The sequence below is a fragment of the Chelonoidis abingdonii genome, chromosome 8 (assembly GCF_003597395.2).
Source record: "Chelonoidis abingdonii isolate Lonesome George chromosome 8, CheloAbing_2.0, whole genome shotgun sequence".
In the NCBI taxonomy this organism is placed as follows: domain Eukaryota; kingdom Metazoa; phylum Chordata; order Testudines; family Testudinidae; genus Chelonoidis; species Chelonoidis abingdonii.
Genome location: NC_133776.1, coordinates 94,988,831 through 95,004,989, shown reverse-complemented (window position 1 = coordinate 95,004,989; position 16,159 = coordinate 94,988,831). Strand labels below are relative to the sequence as shown.

At 45.4% G+C, this 16,159-nt stretch overlaps 1 protein-coding gene across 2 annotated transcripts in view; it reads right to left on the bottom strand.

The window, feature by feature from the left end:
• Positions 1-16,159, bottom strand: part of CD99L2 (CD99 molecule like 2) — an 82,376-nt gene that overhangs the window by 31,849 nt on the left and 34,368 nt on the right. The window contains exons 1-3 of one of the 2 annotated variants that reach the window (XM_075068861.1): positions 9,951-10,695; positions 8,977-9,139; positions 5,692-5,757 (exon numbers count right to left, since the gene is read on the bottom strand). In XM_075068861.1, the coding sequence (XP_074924962.1) occupies positions 5,692-5,757; positions 8,977-9,061 (151 nt within the window). In that variant the 5' untranslated portion in view covers positions 9,062-9,139; positions 9,951-10,695. Of the gene's footprint in view, positions 1-5,691; positions 5,758-8,976; positions 9,140-9,950; positions 10,696-16,159 lie in introns of those variants that run through there. The other variant, XM_032769446.2, reaches the window with a different exon arrangement.

Below are 16,159 nucleotides of genomic sequence, written 5' to 3'. Positions count from 1 at the left end.
AGACCTCACGCAGGCCCTGATCCTGCAAAAGTTCATGCAGGTGCTTAACTTTAAGCACATGCATAATCCCACTGAACTCAACTGGACTATGTACAGTTAAGCACCTGTGAAAGATGAGGGCCTACGTGCTGCTCACACCAGTGACGGCATTGCACACACAGACTCAAATTCTGCCCTCACTTATCCTAATCCATGCTGCTGTCCAGAGTAGCAGGGAGCAGAATTTGACTCCCTGTCAAACTATGTTCTTCAAACAGACTCAGTAAACCAACTGTTAACACAACAGGACTCGTCCAGCACATAAAGCAAATAATCATCCTGAGAACATGGAGGGGCCGTACGTTTTATTCTCACCTGCTTGGGTCTCTCAAATCAATGACATTAGAAGATCTACAGCGCGCCACACCGCATCAAGTAACAAATGGGTTTGTTTTAAGAGAAGAATTTATCTTCGTTGATTTCTGGTCAATGAAATATCTGGTCAATGAAAATATCACAACTCCTGATACAATTGTACCAATTAGTGAAAGTGTGTGTGTGGGGGGGGGGGGGGTGGATAAGATGGGGGGAGTTTATAATGCAAGCCACTGATGATATCTGTTAGAAGTAATGGGCCATGTTACCTTCAGCATAAATAAAATATGAACAAAAAGGTGTGGCTACCCTATTCCTATTAATTTCTGCCTGTCTCTCTGAATATGAGTGCCTCTCATCTGGCAATATTTCCAATGGTGTGTCATGATTTAAGTCAGCTAACCTCCTTCAGGTGCTTGCTTTCTGCCGCTTGATTTGTTCAAGTCCAAGGATGCAGTTTAAGATATGGCTTGATTTGATTGCTCTGGGACTTTGGGAGGCTTGCTCCCTTGTGCCAGAACCACAGCACTCCAGGTCACAGCGTTTAGTCTGTAGTCTGGAGCAGTGTTCTCCCACAACAGGTGTGTATGGGTCATTGTAATTGTACAGGGATACAAAAATCACACAGGGTAGAGCTCCAGGGCTTGCTACATTCAGTATGTGCTAAGACTTTGCAGTGGTCACTGGTCTAATACTTCATTATACATCATCTTTCTAGTGGGATGAAGTATTAATTTCTAGCCCTGGCCGATTACAAGCTATCTGATCTGAAAATCGCCCCATTCAGATTATGTGCATTTTTTCTTCCCCATGTGAATTTCAGTACAAGAAAGCAAAAGCTAAATTAAGCCCTTCTAGAGCCTGAAATCTGTGCTTATGCTGTAAAGCAAGGGATTTCAAATCTTTTCATAGCTTGGATCACATCTTTAAGGGGCTGTCACCAGGGAACATCACGTCCCATTCACAACCCATGGACTCACCTCCCTTTCAATTCTCAGAGTGTAACACTTGCCCTCCTCTTCTCAGGGCTTGTCTACACTTGAAACACTACAGTGCACATCTGTGCTGCTGGAGTGCTTCAGGGCAGACCCTACCTATGCCAACGGGAGGGGTTCTCTTGTTAAGAGTAGGTAATCCACCTCCACAAAAGGCAGTAGCTAGGTCAATATAAGAATTCTTCCATTGATCTACAAGGGGACTTAGGTCGGCTTCCTGTGCTTCTCAGGGATGTGGATTTTTGACATCCCTGAGAACGTAGTTAACCCAGACCAGGCTCAGTCACAGTGACAACTTGAGCGATTGTTCAGGTGGCACAGTGATAACAGGGAGATATTTGATGTATTTTCAGCTGGCTTCAATGTGACATTGCTACTGGAAATGAGCAGAAGCAGCACCATGTGAGCAGTGAGCTGTCTCTGAATCATCAATGTGTGGTCTGTGGATCAACAGTGGTCTAAGGACCACAGTGTGGGGACCCATTGTTTTAAAGCATGTGTGTGTGATGGGAAGCAACATATTAATAGGAATGCCATGGTTTTGTAGTAGTCTTGTATCTGACAACTTTCCTGGTTTGGACTAGTACAGATGTTTTCAGGACTTGGGGATTTCTTCAAGTGCTCCATCTGGAACACTGATCAGAAAGGGGGAAAAACTGACCCCATAATTCTGGATATCTTGATGGGTTTCAAAGAGCCCTCTGATAAAAGTAGAGCAGTCTTTTTTCCTCTGTAGGCCAGATCCTCTACTGGCGTATATCTGTGTAGCTCCATTTACTTCAGAGAAGCAAACTATTCACACCAGCTGAGGACTTGGTCTACACTTTCTGCACACCATGGGACACATTCTTGGATATTCAGGCAGTTCCTACTGAGGTCAGTGGAAGCCACACAAATCCATTCCAGGACAGAATGTGGCTCATCACTGGTTGTGTTCATAGGGCTGTACAATAATCTATGCTGATTAAGGTATTAGATAGGGACTTATTTTCTTGATGTGTTCCTGCTCCTGTCTACTACTAGGACTTCACATTTCTTCTCCGTGCATTTATGGACACAACAGCCTTTCATGCTGTGATTGATTCCTTGCATTTATTTATCAGGGGAAAGACTATGGTCCAGAGTCTGGTCTGGGTAAATCAGAAGTCCTTCTACTGAATACCACAGAGTTGTACTGGTGCAAAACTGACCAGAATCTGTGTAACTGTAAAATAGTATCTAAGGACTAGCATTGTCAAACAGCTGTGCTCTTGCAATAATAGTGTCACCTAGCCATGAAAGATATTAAGCCATACCTTAACATAAAAATAATAAATGAGTTTTCTTTGCCTTCAAAAGTACCAGATGAGATCCCCCTCTTAGAAGTGATCTGCTCTAAATGATGAGCTACAACAAAATAACTAAAATAGGTTATTTTCCCTACATGCTGTTTAGCGATGGTACTAATGGCTCACTGGCTTTTTAAAGGGGATTTGGAATCCCACGAAAAACTTGATCAACAGAAGAAGTAATTTTTGCCTGTTCAAATTTTTTTTTTCAGTGTAGAAAAGATCTATGTCATGAAACTACATCAAGAATATTATACTGCTAAACTAGTAAAAGTATTTTGAATGCAGCTCAGTTGGAGTGCTCTGTAGAGTTGGTATCAATAGGGTAAGACCTTGTCATTGGATAGTGCCATCCCAATGCTGCATAAACTTGAGTGAAAGTGGTGCTTTTTTGGTGACTAATTTTGTATTGATTTTAATAAAATTAAATACAATGAAAAGTACAAAAAAATAAATAACTTACAGCTTATATATGTTTCCTGTGGCACATGCAGTATTTGGATACCCAACAGAATTAGGCAATTTTACAACTTTTCAAAGACTAACTAACACAAAACCAGACAATATCACACAGACATAACATGTTAGGGTGACGTCACAATAATAGAGTAGGAGAAGACATGGATGAATAGCCAGGAGGGAAAGAGATGGGGGGAAGAAAGGGGGGCGGGGGAGAGGCAGAGGAGTTAAGTGGAATGAAGGCCTCATGCTTTGAGCCATCTCAAAACTTTTTTTTTAACCAGATGTATCTAGAAATGGGGTCCAAATTTCTTTGACTTCATATCATTGCTCTATACAGCAATCAGCTATTCTTTCTTTGGCTGTTAATTAAGATAAGTCTGAACATCACTGCTCTATTCTGAGTATCTCTACTCTTCCATTTTTGTAATATCATGCAGTTAATTATCTATTTCAAATAATGAGACCTGGATCCTGTGACAATGTTGTAGAAAAAGAGTTAATTTTCATTATACCCAATGAGCACTATCCTCATCTACAGCAGAGGTCCCCAAACTGCAGGGTGCGCTGCCCTAGGGGGGCACAGAGGAATGTTGGGTGTGGTGGGCCCAGGCCAATCCCCACTGGGGGTGGAGAGGGAGCACCATCTAGCCTTGCTCCAGCCCCGCCAGCCCCTACAGCCCCGCTCCCACCCCCAGCCTCAGCCCCTGGCCATGGTTCCATTCCCGACCCTGGCCCCAGCCTCAGCCCCCTTACCACTGCATCCCCCCGGCATCCCTGGCTTGTGGACAGTATAATTGAGGTGGGGGTGGGAGGGCATGACGCTGAAAAGTTTGGGGACCACAGCTCTAGAGATTGCCTGGTGAACAATGGTGCAATTAAATGACTCTGTTGGCAGGAGACTCCTTGACACCATGCATCATGATATGGGACATGCCAATGCTACTGAGCCAGTCATGTCAGATTGTTTCATCCGAACTGACTTTGTAGGAAGAAGTCATATTTTTATCTGGAATCCTTACACTGGAAAATAATTTGTGCTTTATGCAATTCATCGTGACATAAGTCTATTTGAATTATCTGGGCAGAATTCAGGAGGTTGGACAGGGGGGTTAGTAATAATCAGCCAGGTGCAGAGGAAAGTGTGAGGCTGAAGGTGGTATGAATATGTCTGAACACCTCTATTCTGTGCACAAGCACAATCGAAAAGGAGAACAGCATATCATGTGTGCGCAAAACACTTCTTCCAGCCATTCATAAATTCTCTACAAGAATTGCAGCCACATAATGTTCATGGGTGAAAAATTGACCAGAATTTGTCCCCAGGCCTATTCTGTGTAAGAGAGTATATGAGGACTGCTGTGTCAAACAGCTGGGCTCCTGCAATGTCACCTAGCCATGATAAATATTAAACCATTACGTCATTTATAAATTCTTTATTATACATGTGGCCACTTACTATTAAAGGGAAAATCATGGGGCCATGGCAGAAAGAGGGCAGGGTAGCAGCTTCCCACTGCATATGCCAGCTTCAGGAGGGGACTGGCCAATACTCAGGGCAAACCAGGTGTGCAAAGGAGGAAGAGGGCATCTGCACCTGCTGCACATCTGGGTGGTGCAGAACTGGTTGGCTATCCGCCCTCTCCAAAACACTTGGCTGGGCCCCCTAAACAGTCTTCTCCCCCAGGTCCCAGGACAGCTGTGTACATTTAATCGGGCTGCAGGAACCCATGTGGCACTCACGGAGGGGAGAGGTGAGGGGAGGGGTCTCTGTAGTGTTTTGGAGATAAGTGGGAGGATTTCCTAATCCCCGGTTGTTTGGGGAAGGGATTAACAAGGAGCTTGATTTGTGGTTGCAAATAGGGTATTTAGCCACTGAAATGCTCCTGGAATCATTTGTGGAAGCAAAACAATACAGGAAGGAGGGAGAGTCTTGTGAAAGTCTGAGCCATAGGGTATGTCCTCACACCAATTAAAAATATGCAGCTGGCCCATGGGGGCTCTGGCTCGTGGGACTGTCTAATTGCAGTGAAGACATTCAGGCTCAGGCTGCAGCCAGGGCTTGAACATCTACACTGCAGTTAAACAGGCCTGTGATGATCAGCCCAAGTCAGCTAGCCTGGGCCAGCTGCAGGTGTCTAATTGCAGTGTACACATACCCATGGAGGGCAAGCAGGGAATGGAGAAAGGTCAGAGTCAGAACATCACAATCTCAGAAATAGTGCTCACACCTGCTGGAAGAGAAAAGCATTACACAATGCATGCCAGGCAAACATGGTAATGAATGAATGACAACTCAAGTAATTAGGTACACAAAATCATGTGTTCAATACTAACAGGCTGTCAGAATGCTAAATCGATGTGACTGGCTAACCAACATCACAACACAAAGGAACACTAGGTTAGAAACAAATTTTGCAGAAGGAATATTTATTTTAGCTGTCAACAATTAAGTAAACTGGATCTGACCAGGAAAAGATGACGGGTCATGTAAGCCCCTCCACCTTTAACCTGTGATTAATCGCTATTTGCTTTTTCTTGTAAACTGTACTTACGTCGCTTGGTTGGATGGTCATCAAGTGCATCTGCTAAACTGAAGTCGTCAAAATCATCACCATATCCTAGAGATAAAGAATTGGCATTGGCTTTACTCATTACTCACTGACAATGTAAACCAACTTTCAATACAGCATGGCTGGACTTGTACACTTAAACTGCTTTAGGTTTAGAGATTTTTAAATCTGACCCATTACCAACATTGAAGAAGGCATCAGCCTTCTCAGAATTCTGTGACTGTTAAATTGCAGAGCAGTCATCTCTAGATTTTCCATTTGTCTGCTCTAATGGATTTGGTATAAATATACATGCTATACTTAAATTTGTCAAGTGGAGCCTACCAATTCATCTCTCTAGCTGCCACTCATCTGTGGATGTATTCACGATTATATGTTTGCTAAACACCATAAAAATATCGGAGTGGCTTAGATAATGTTTGTGAAAAACACACACGCTCTCTCTACTCCGTTCCTAAAGGTACACTCAAATAGCAAAGATTTTTATACACCTCTACCTTGATATAACTCTGTCTGCGGGAGCCAAAAAATCTTACCATGTTTTAGGTGAAACTGCATTATACTGAACTTGCCTTGATCCACCGGAGTGCGCAGCCCAGCCCCCGCCTCTCCCCGCTTCACCGCAGTATATCCGAATTGTGTTATATCATGACGCTTTATATCGAGGTAGAGGTGTATTAAAAAAAAATTTGCTGTTATGTCTGCTAAACATACAACTCAACATTCAGTCTGTCCAGGCAATATGAATTCTGGACATATCCATATTCAAAGAGTATACCTGGCAAACAGAAGGTATATTTATAAAAGATGCCTTACAACATCTTATCTATTTCCTATCATTTAATATCCCAATGATGCCCCTGAACTATATGCTATTCTAATGTGGTAGGTCCACTAATCCTTCCTTTCTCTTTTTGCATCATATTAATTACTGTTGACTTAGCCTAGTTCTAGATGCATTTGTCTTGATAAATTCATGCTTTTACATCTCGGAGCATGCTGAGTAATTAATATCCTTTGGGTTTGCTAAGTACTGCAGCACTGCAAGAGAACATTAAAATGGCTTTCCTCTTATTCCTACTGCTAAATGGATTTAGCTGTTGCCACCTGAGCTCCAGCTTGCTTCATGAATAAATTTAAAGCTTTACTGACAGGGACAATAACAATGAAAAGGCACTAGTCCATCAGAAAGCGGATATCAGCATTTCAGTGAAAAACTTTTACACATGGTGGTCACAAAGTATTACAACCCATTCAGCTCTGATTTCAGTTATTCACACATCACATCTCGTTTCACTTACCATCTATTTAAATGTAAACTTGGCAAACAAGGGAATGATTTAAATGTAGGGTCTATGGTTTTTAAGTTGCTATGTATTTCTGCATCTTCCATGGAAGCACTCAAGAGCATTACACTGCTGCTTGGGCGATTTATTTTTTCTTAGATAGGTCCATAGATGAATTTGTCATTAGAACAGTTTACATCCTCCTTTGTTGTATGAGAATGGAGATGTTTATGGTGGAAAGCAAGCCAGGCAGGGTACGACACCACAGATGAAGTGGAATCTTATCAACAAATCTTTTTGTTTAGAAAACTGATACCAGGGTCCCTGGGTCTGGGGAAATGGAATACAGCCTCAAAACTCCAATCTACATCCTTGCCCACCAGCCTATAGTTCTCCTGTTTGTACCACGTCTTCCACTGGATACAGCACATTTCTCCTCCCCCATCCCCCACTCAAAACCGTGCCTCCCATGCCCTGCTACCAGTAAAGTCTCTGCAGTGTGAGACAGGAAATGCTCTCACGCTCATGGCAAAGGAAATGATACTTCAGCAGTAGAAAGCATCCATTGCTGAACACACAGGGGGAATTGAGCAAGGATCTGTGCATATCTGCAGCTGGAGACTGAGGCCCTAATTCATCAAGGTATATAGGCAAATGTCTAACTTCAAGCAGGAGAATAGTTCCACTGAAGTCCCAGGAGTGGTGTATAAAGACGATGCAAACTGAAGAACTTTGAGCATGTGACCTTTAATTCCAGAATGTTAAGGAAGAATAACTAGCCTTCAGAACTGATCTGCCATACTGGGACACAGAATGTGTTACAATTGACAATATTATTACAGGTGGCAGTGTTGTAACCACATTGTTCCCAGAACATCAGAGAGAGAAGGTGGCTGAGGTAATATTTTATTGGACCAACTTGTGTTGGTGAGATAGACAAGCTTTCGAGCCCTAACGAGCTCTTCCTCAGGTCTGGGAAAGGTACTATACAGTGCAATTAAAAACCCACAGCTGGCATGTGCCCACTGACTTGGGCTCAGGCTAAGGGGCTGTTTTAATTGCAGTGTAGACACTCAGTTTGGAGCCCAGGCTCTAGGATGCTGTGAGATGGGAAGGACCCAGAGCCTGGGCTGCAGCCCGAATCCCTACTGCCTACATCTCTATTAAATGGCCCCTTAAGTCCTTTGAGCCTGAGCCAGCTGACACAGGCCAGCCGTGGGTTTCTATACTCAAGAGTTAAATCAACCCAGCTACATTGCTCAGGGGTGTGAAAAATCCACACTCCTGAGCAATGCAGTTAAGCTGACCTAACCCCTGGTGTAGACAGTGTTAGGTCAACGGAAGAATTCCTCTCATCAGCGTAGCTAGTGTCTATGCTGAAGTGCTACAGCGACGAGCTGCAGCAGTGTTTCAAGTGTCAATAAGCACTAAGACTGATTTTTAGTGTCTAGCAAAGTTATCATTCATGAGCAAACACTTTTCATAGAACTATCACTCCATATTTGACCCCTCAATCCTCATCCTCAAAGGAAACCTGCACAACACCTTCAAAGGACGAGCCTGGAAGCTTCAATAAAAAACTTAGGTAGACACTAAAACTCATGGTCTTAAAGATACTGGATTTATGGCATATTACAACAATCTGTAACCCACTAACTCTCCTGTCACCCCACCCATTTTTGTTCCATGACTGCAGGGGTGTTAATGGGCCATTTCACCTTGAATGGTTCCTTAGAATATGTGTTACCCACATATGATAAACAATCTATTCTACCTTGTATTTAGCTATGACTCTGCATACCTCTCCCAGACCTCAGTAAGAGCTCTGTATAGCTTGAAAGTTTGTCTATTTCACCAACAGAAGTTGGTCCAATAAACGATATTACCTCACCCACCTTATTTTTATAGAGTTATTATAGTAGCATGTAAGGGCCCTCATCAAGGCTCCGATGTGCCAGGTGCTGTACAAACAACACTGTACCGGCTCCAGAAAGCTTGCACTGTAGCTTAATGCAGAGAACATTGCCTCTATATCTTTGGGTACTGTATGGATTTGCCTTCCTCATATCGTATCCTTCTCTCTAGCCTTCATTCTGTCTGCAGGGCTTCACTTCTTCCCAATGTTGCTACATTATTCTTGATGTCTGTGTTTTAAATGAAACATACAACAAAGAGTAAAAAAAAGTCCATAAAAATCTCCAGAGTGACGAGGGACAAAAGAGAGAAATGCTACAAACCTCACCCAATGGGTCTGCACCATCTTAGGGCTTGTCTACACTGGCACTTTACAGCGCTGCAACTTTCTCGCTCAGGAGTGTGAAAAAACACACACATGCACACACACTCCCTGAGCGCAGCAAGTTTCAGTGCTGTCAAGCGCCAGTGTAGACAGTGCATCAGTGCCAGGAGCTACGCCTCTTGTGGTGGTTTTTTTAGAGTGCTGAGAGAGCGGCAGCGCTTTAACGTTGCCAGTGTAGACTAGCCCTTAAACTCTATTTGAATTCCCTTTTAACGCAACAGTTTGTAATAGGTGCAACACCAATTGAAGGCTGGTAGCAATACTAACATTCACATTAGTATTCCAAAATCCTTCCCCTGCCCCTCCTTCCTCCCCCTCTCACCCCATTCTCAGTGATTAAGTAAATATTAAGGGCACCAATTCGCTGTACACCAAGGCTGTGTAATTAACAGGTCCCAGCAGGATCTTTTGCTTTTTACATATGATAATACAGTTGGTGAAATGTGCCGTCAGAGGCGGATTGCAGCTCTTCTATCAAACAGTTGGAAACATGTGGAAACACAATGTCAGATGTGTCCAGTTACAGTTTCCTTTTCTTTCAAAGAACATAAAGGGGCCTTACTTCCTTGCAATATGCTCAGCTACCCCAGGAACGCCAAGAATAGCCAAACTCCTACTGGAAGAAAAACAGCTAAAGCTAAGGAGGCATGATTCACCCTGGGGTGCTGAAAACTAGATGAGAAATGTATATCTCCGCTCCTGCGCATGGCAGTAAAAATGCCTCTTGTTCCATGCACCACAGAATATTTCCGCTGAGTCTATTTCAAAGCTTTCACTTTGCAGTGTTGTCAACTCCCACGATTTTGTCATGAGTCTCATGATAATTATTGTTTTCTTTAAAGCCCCAACTCCTGGAGTCAACTGGCTATGTGATTTCAGCCTTCATTTTTAAAGAAAAAGTAAGTGTCTAGCCCTCATGGTTGTGAAGAAAGCTTTAAAATGTGACTTCAGTGCACCCTAAAAGCTCAAAAAGCAGAAGGCAAAAAAACACCAACTCTATGATTTATTCTCATGATTTTAAAGTCAATCTCAAGATTTTTGGTGAGCCTGACTCATAATTTTGAACATTTGGGGTTGGCAACAGAAGAGAAAGGTGACACGTCCCCACAATCTTGTGGCTGTCTTATCCTTGATGCAGTTTAGCTTGTGAATCCTTGGTTAATTATTTTTGAGGGCTTTTCACAAATACAAATAGGTTGATGGCCAGGAGGGCTTACAGTCTCAGCTCAGCTTTTCAAATGTCCAAATTTTAGTCTATTCAAGGGCAGTTTAATCTCTGCCTCTTCCTTTACCACCCTTTATTTTACCATAATATTGTAGCAAAGTGATTGTGATAGACAACAATCCACCTTCCTGGGTGCTAGTAGCACTGGGGACTGTCTCAGGGTATGTCTACCCTGGCAGAGTTACATTGCCGGCAGTTACATCACCACACAGAGAGCGCTGAAGGGAAACCGATGTGTGTTCACACTGTCAGCTGCCTGCGCAATAGCGTGTTCACACTTGCAGCAGTATTCAGAGCGGTGCACTCTGGGCAGCTATCCCACAGAGTATCTCTTCCTCTTTTGTTGCTAACAGTTATGGGAAGGCAGAGGGGGTCACGGGGCATCCTGGGTCCTGTTCCAATGCCCCATGATGCATTGCTTCATATCCCAGCAATTCCTGTGCTTCCGTCTGCATTTGAGACCATCTTTCAACGATTTGTGTATTGCATGCTCTGCCTCTTCAGTCTGCAGAAATGGATCCTGCACTGTTGACCAGTATGCTGCTCGCTCTCAGTAACACATCATGTGTCGCAGTGGAGTTATTCCTTAAACTACAAAGGTAAGAGGAGTTCGACGTTGATCTCACCACGCGTAGTAGCTACGATACGAGATTGTCTGTGGCATTCACAGAGGTGCTGACCACAGTGGAATGCTGCTTTTGGGCTCAGCAACCAAACACTGAGTGGTGGGATCACATCATCATGCACCTCTAGGATGACAAGCAGTGGCTGCAGAACTTTCAGATGAGGAAAGCCACATTCGTGAGACTGTGGGATAAGCTCACTCCAGTCCTGTGGCGCAAGGACACAAGAATGAGAGCTGCTCTGTCACTGGAGATGCACGTGGCGATTTCACTGTGGGAGCTGGCTACTCCAGACTGTTACCGATCAGTCGCTCACCAGTTCAGAGTGGGAATGTCTACCATTGGACTCGTGTTGACAGAAGTGTGCAGGGCCATTAATCACATCCTGCTCTGAAAGACCGCGACTCTGGGCAACGTGCATGACCTTCTGGATGGCTTTGCACAAATTGTTTCTGTAACTGTGGAGGGGCAATAGATGGCACGTATATTCCAATTCTGGCACCAGAACACCTAGCCACCAAGTACATTAATTGGAAGGGGTATTTCTCTATCGTTCTCCAGGTGCTTGTGGATCACCATGGGTGTTTCACAGACATTAACACAGGCTGATTCAGAAGGGTGCAAGACACATGCATCTTTTGGAACACTGGCCTGTTCAGGAAGCTGCAAGCAGGGACTTTCTTCCCGGACCACAAGATCACCGTAGGGGAAGTCGAAATGCCCACTGTGATCCTGGGAGACCTTGCCTACCCCTTAATGACTTGGCTTATGAAGCCATACACGGGGAACCTTGACAGCAGCAAGAAGCGGTTCAACAGGCTGAGCAAGTGCAGAATGACTGAGTGTGGTTTTGGCCGTTTAAAGGCCTGCTGATGCTGCCTATATGGGAGGCTGGACCTGGCCAATGACAATATTCCTATGCTTATAACCGCATGCTGTAAGCACCATGTTTGTGAAGGGAAGGGTGAAAGCTTCGCTCAGGGCTGGACTGCTGAGGCTGAATTTGAACAGCCAGACACTAGGGCTATTAGTGGGGCTCAGCGTGGGGCCACAAGGATCAGAGATGCCTTAAGGCAGCAATCTGAAGCTGCAAGTCACTAATTTGTTGCTATTTTTGGGAGTGCAGTGCTTGTAATGATAGGAATTGATTGTAATTGGTGCAGACGATGCACTGTGAAGGTTTAAGGAAATTGCCTGTTGCTTTGCAGGGCTCTGTTGGCTTTCAATTAATGGAATAAAGATTGCTTTCAAATCAAAATAATTATTTTATTCAAAAACAACTGGAGGAGAGAGACAAACCAAAAAAAACCTCAGAACTGTGGGCGATGGGGAAAGGGAGGATCCCGGGATGGTTAAAGATTTCTGTTTGTCCAGATATCATATGCAACCTTATCCTTTGAAGTACAGTGCAGCGGATACCGTACTTCAGCAGGGCTAAACAGTGCAGTGGATAGTGGGAGTCTACAATGCTGAACTGTGATGGAGAGGAGTGGAATGTAGCGGGTACAGACAGGAGCCAGGAGGTTGGCATTGTCTGGGGGACGCATGGGAAAGTTTTACAACGGTGGCTGCAGGAGAGGGCGGGCGCAGGGCTACTCAGTTTGCAGCGTTAGTAGTGCCTGGAGCGTGTCCACTTGGCATTCCATAACATTTAAGAGTCGCTCCGTGGCTTCGTTCTGGCGCCCCGCATTCGGTCCCTCTTCTCGCTGTCCTGCTGTTCCTTCAATTCTTGTTTTTCGGCCAGAGTGCATCATGACATCACGCAGAAAGTCCTCTTTATTTTTTCGTGGCTGCTTCCTAATTCTGCGTAGCTGTTCAGCCGGCGATAACAAAGAGGAAGGCTGGGCTCCCAAGGTCACATCTGTGAAGCCAAAATGCAACATTTTACAGAAGCAGTATTGTTTGCAACACACAGACCACTGATTCAGTGATTTAAAACACAGCCACTATTCACACACCTGTCACTAACTGGCTGACCCCTGGCAAGCACACATGAGCCACAAGACCCCCACAACAGTGGCAGGGGAAATCAGTGTTCCTGTTCTGTACACTGGGCCAGTGGCTCTTGGGAAGGACCAGCACTGTAGGGGGGGACTTTATAATCATTACTGTCCCCAAATTTTCCACAGACGGTGTTAATTATGGAAGATATCTCCCTGCTGAGAGTGAGCAGGGAATCAAGGCAGGGTCTTCTCCAAGACTGCGGCTTCCGCCCAGGCCTTTATGTGGCTCACCTCTGTGCAGCAATGGTCCCTGGTCCCTCCAGTGACAGCGGAGTGGTGCGGGAAAGTTACCCTTAAAGGGGCGAGAAACAGAGTAGCTCTGCCAAAGAACCTGCGGCAGCAGATTGCCCTGTATCTCCATGAGAGTCTCGTGGAGATCTGAGGCAGATTCCCACGAAGTGAGGGAGTTAATCAACACCCTGTTATGCTGCTTAGACTAAGCATGTGGTAGTACATGCATCACACAAATCTAAGCCTGCATTCTGCAAGCCTCCTGCCCCCAACAATTCGTTTCATTGATTTCCCCTGCCCCCCCCCAAAAATCCACTTACCAGGGTCTCCTCTCCTGTTTGTGCTTCGCCAAGCTCCAACAGCTACAACTGGCTAGCCTCCTCTGGGATAGAGAAGGGCTCTTGGCTGCATGCATCTCTGGCCTCCAAGTCATCCTCTGCCTCTGGGTCCCCCTCCCCATCCTCGTCCAAGATTTCCTCCTCCTGGCTTGGTCCAATCTTGACTGGCACGCGAGCCACTGAAGTATTCACAGTGGCCTTCACAGTGGAGGTGGGGCTGCCACCGAGTATCACGTCCAGCTCTTTGTAGAACTGGCAGCTCATGGGCACAGCACCGGAGCAGCTGTTTGCCTCCTACACCTTGTGGTAGGTGTTCCACAACTCCTTCACTTTGACCCTGCATTGCAGTCATGTCCCGGTCATGGCCACTTTCTATCATGCACTGCGAAAATCTGTCCATAGATAGCATAAATTCCTATGGCTTCAGTGCAGCTAGGACAGCTGCCTCTTCCCAAATGCTCATGAGGTCCAGTAGCTCAGCACTGCTCCAAGCAGGGGATCGCCTGGTGCATGAAGCAGGCATGGTCACCTGGAAAGATGCACTGAGACCATTGCATGCATCACCAAATAGGAAGGGGAATTTCAAAATTCCCAAGGAATTTAAGGATTGGGGCTCACAGTTGGTCACCTGAGGGAAGGGCAGTAAAGTTCAAACCGATGACCAGACAGGTGAGAACAGACATTGTGGGACACCTGCCAGAGGTCAACTGCAGCACTGTAACTGACCAGGGAGTCTACACTGGCACTGCGGTGCTGTAGCTCCAGTGCAGAAAGCTGTATGCTTCTCATCGAGGTGGTTTATTTACAGCGCTGCAACTGTGCACTACGTGGCTTGGCGGTCTGTACACCTCGAGAGTTGCACCACAGAAAGCTGCTTTATTGTGCAGAAACTTGCCAGTGTAGATAAGGCCTCAGCATCTGGCTATACTGAGCACTCCCCCACCCTGCAATCAGAAAGCTTAGAGCGGCAGGGGCAGAGGGAAACTGCACATAACTGGTAATAACTATGAAGAATTTCCCAGTCTCTGAAATGTCGGGGCAGGGGGAGATTTCTTTAGGAAGCTGTTCCATAGCTGGAAATGGTTAACTGAGTTTAAATCCAAGCCGTGTGAGTAAGAGTTCCCTGACCCTGCACAAAGCACCTGGACAATGTCTTTTTAAAAATAACACCTTTACATTTTCCTCGTCATCTTGTTCATTTCAGCTGGGACTTTCAAAGAGGCCTAAGGAAGTTAAGTGTCCGTGGCACCCAGTTGCAGCTCCATGTGTTCTTGCCATGAGAGTTTTATTAGCATCCTCACTGCTCAAGTATCGGTTTCCAGTTAAGTGACCAAATGTTCTGGATATTGTGACTGTTTGGACACATGCCACACACTCCATTCTCACAGCCAGGTTATTCGTCATTGCAGACTGTGGAATGAAAGGAGCAATAGAATCAGCGAAGTCCATGGCAAGCATTTAAACTGTGAAAGTTTAACATGCTGCTTCAGGAGGGTTGGGTCAGCCTCCCCACCTCCCCTGATCTACCAGGAGATCAAAGACCAGAGCGCAATTGACTTGAGATGGGAATGTGGATATAAACTCTGACTGGCAAGAACCACCAGCTAGCTGAACAATGTTCATACACCTACTCAAGTTATCTAAAGATCTGCTGCTGCACACTTCTTGGCAGCTGCCCTAAAGCAGGGCCGCTGGGAGGGGGAGAGGGGAGAAAGTAGGGCAATTTGCCCCAGGCCCTGCAGGGGTCTTGCTAGCCCTGGCCAAGAATCCCTTCCCTGGCTACTCACCCAGTGGTGGTCCGGGTCTTCAGCGGCACTTCGGCGGTGGGCCCTTCTCTCGCTCCAGGTCTTCGGTGGCACTTAGGTGGCGGGTCCTTCAGTGCTGCTGAAGATGCGGAGTGAGTGAAGGACTCACCGCTGCTGCTGAAGACTCGGAGCGCCACCCGGTGAGTACAAGCACTGCAGCGGGTGGCGCCTTTTTTTTATGTTTGCTCCCCCGCTTTGCCCCAGGCCCCTTGAATCCTCTGGGCAGCCCTGCCCTAAAGTATTAATATTCTAGTAGTAACATAACCTGGTATTATACCCACCACTGAGTCCCAAGCAGTAGTAACAGACAATGAACAATCCCGCCTTCAGAAAACGCAAACACTGAATACCCAGATGCAAAAAATACAGCAAATAGAGAAGGAGTGACCTGGATAGTGAAGAAACAGCCTTTCCAAAAATGCTCCACCACTATTACAAATATGCTTCAATTCAGGAAGATGCTCCAGCACTTTAAACATGCCATTAATCCTTTCAGAGGTGGGAGTTTGTGTAAAACAGCAGGGGAGCTGGGAGCTAGTGCTGCAATCTCCAAAGTCTGGAGGGCTAAGTGCCCCAATAATTGGAAGATCTGTGGTACCTGGTCACACTGGGCTGTGTTAGGTTATGTCTACACTACAAT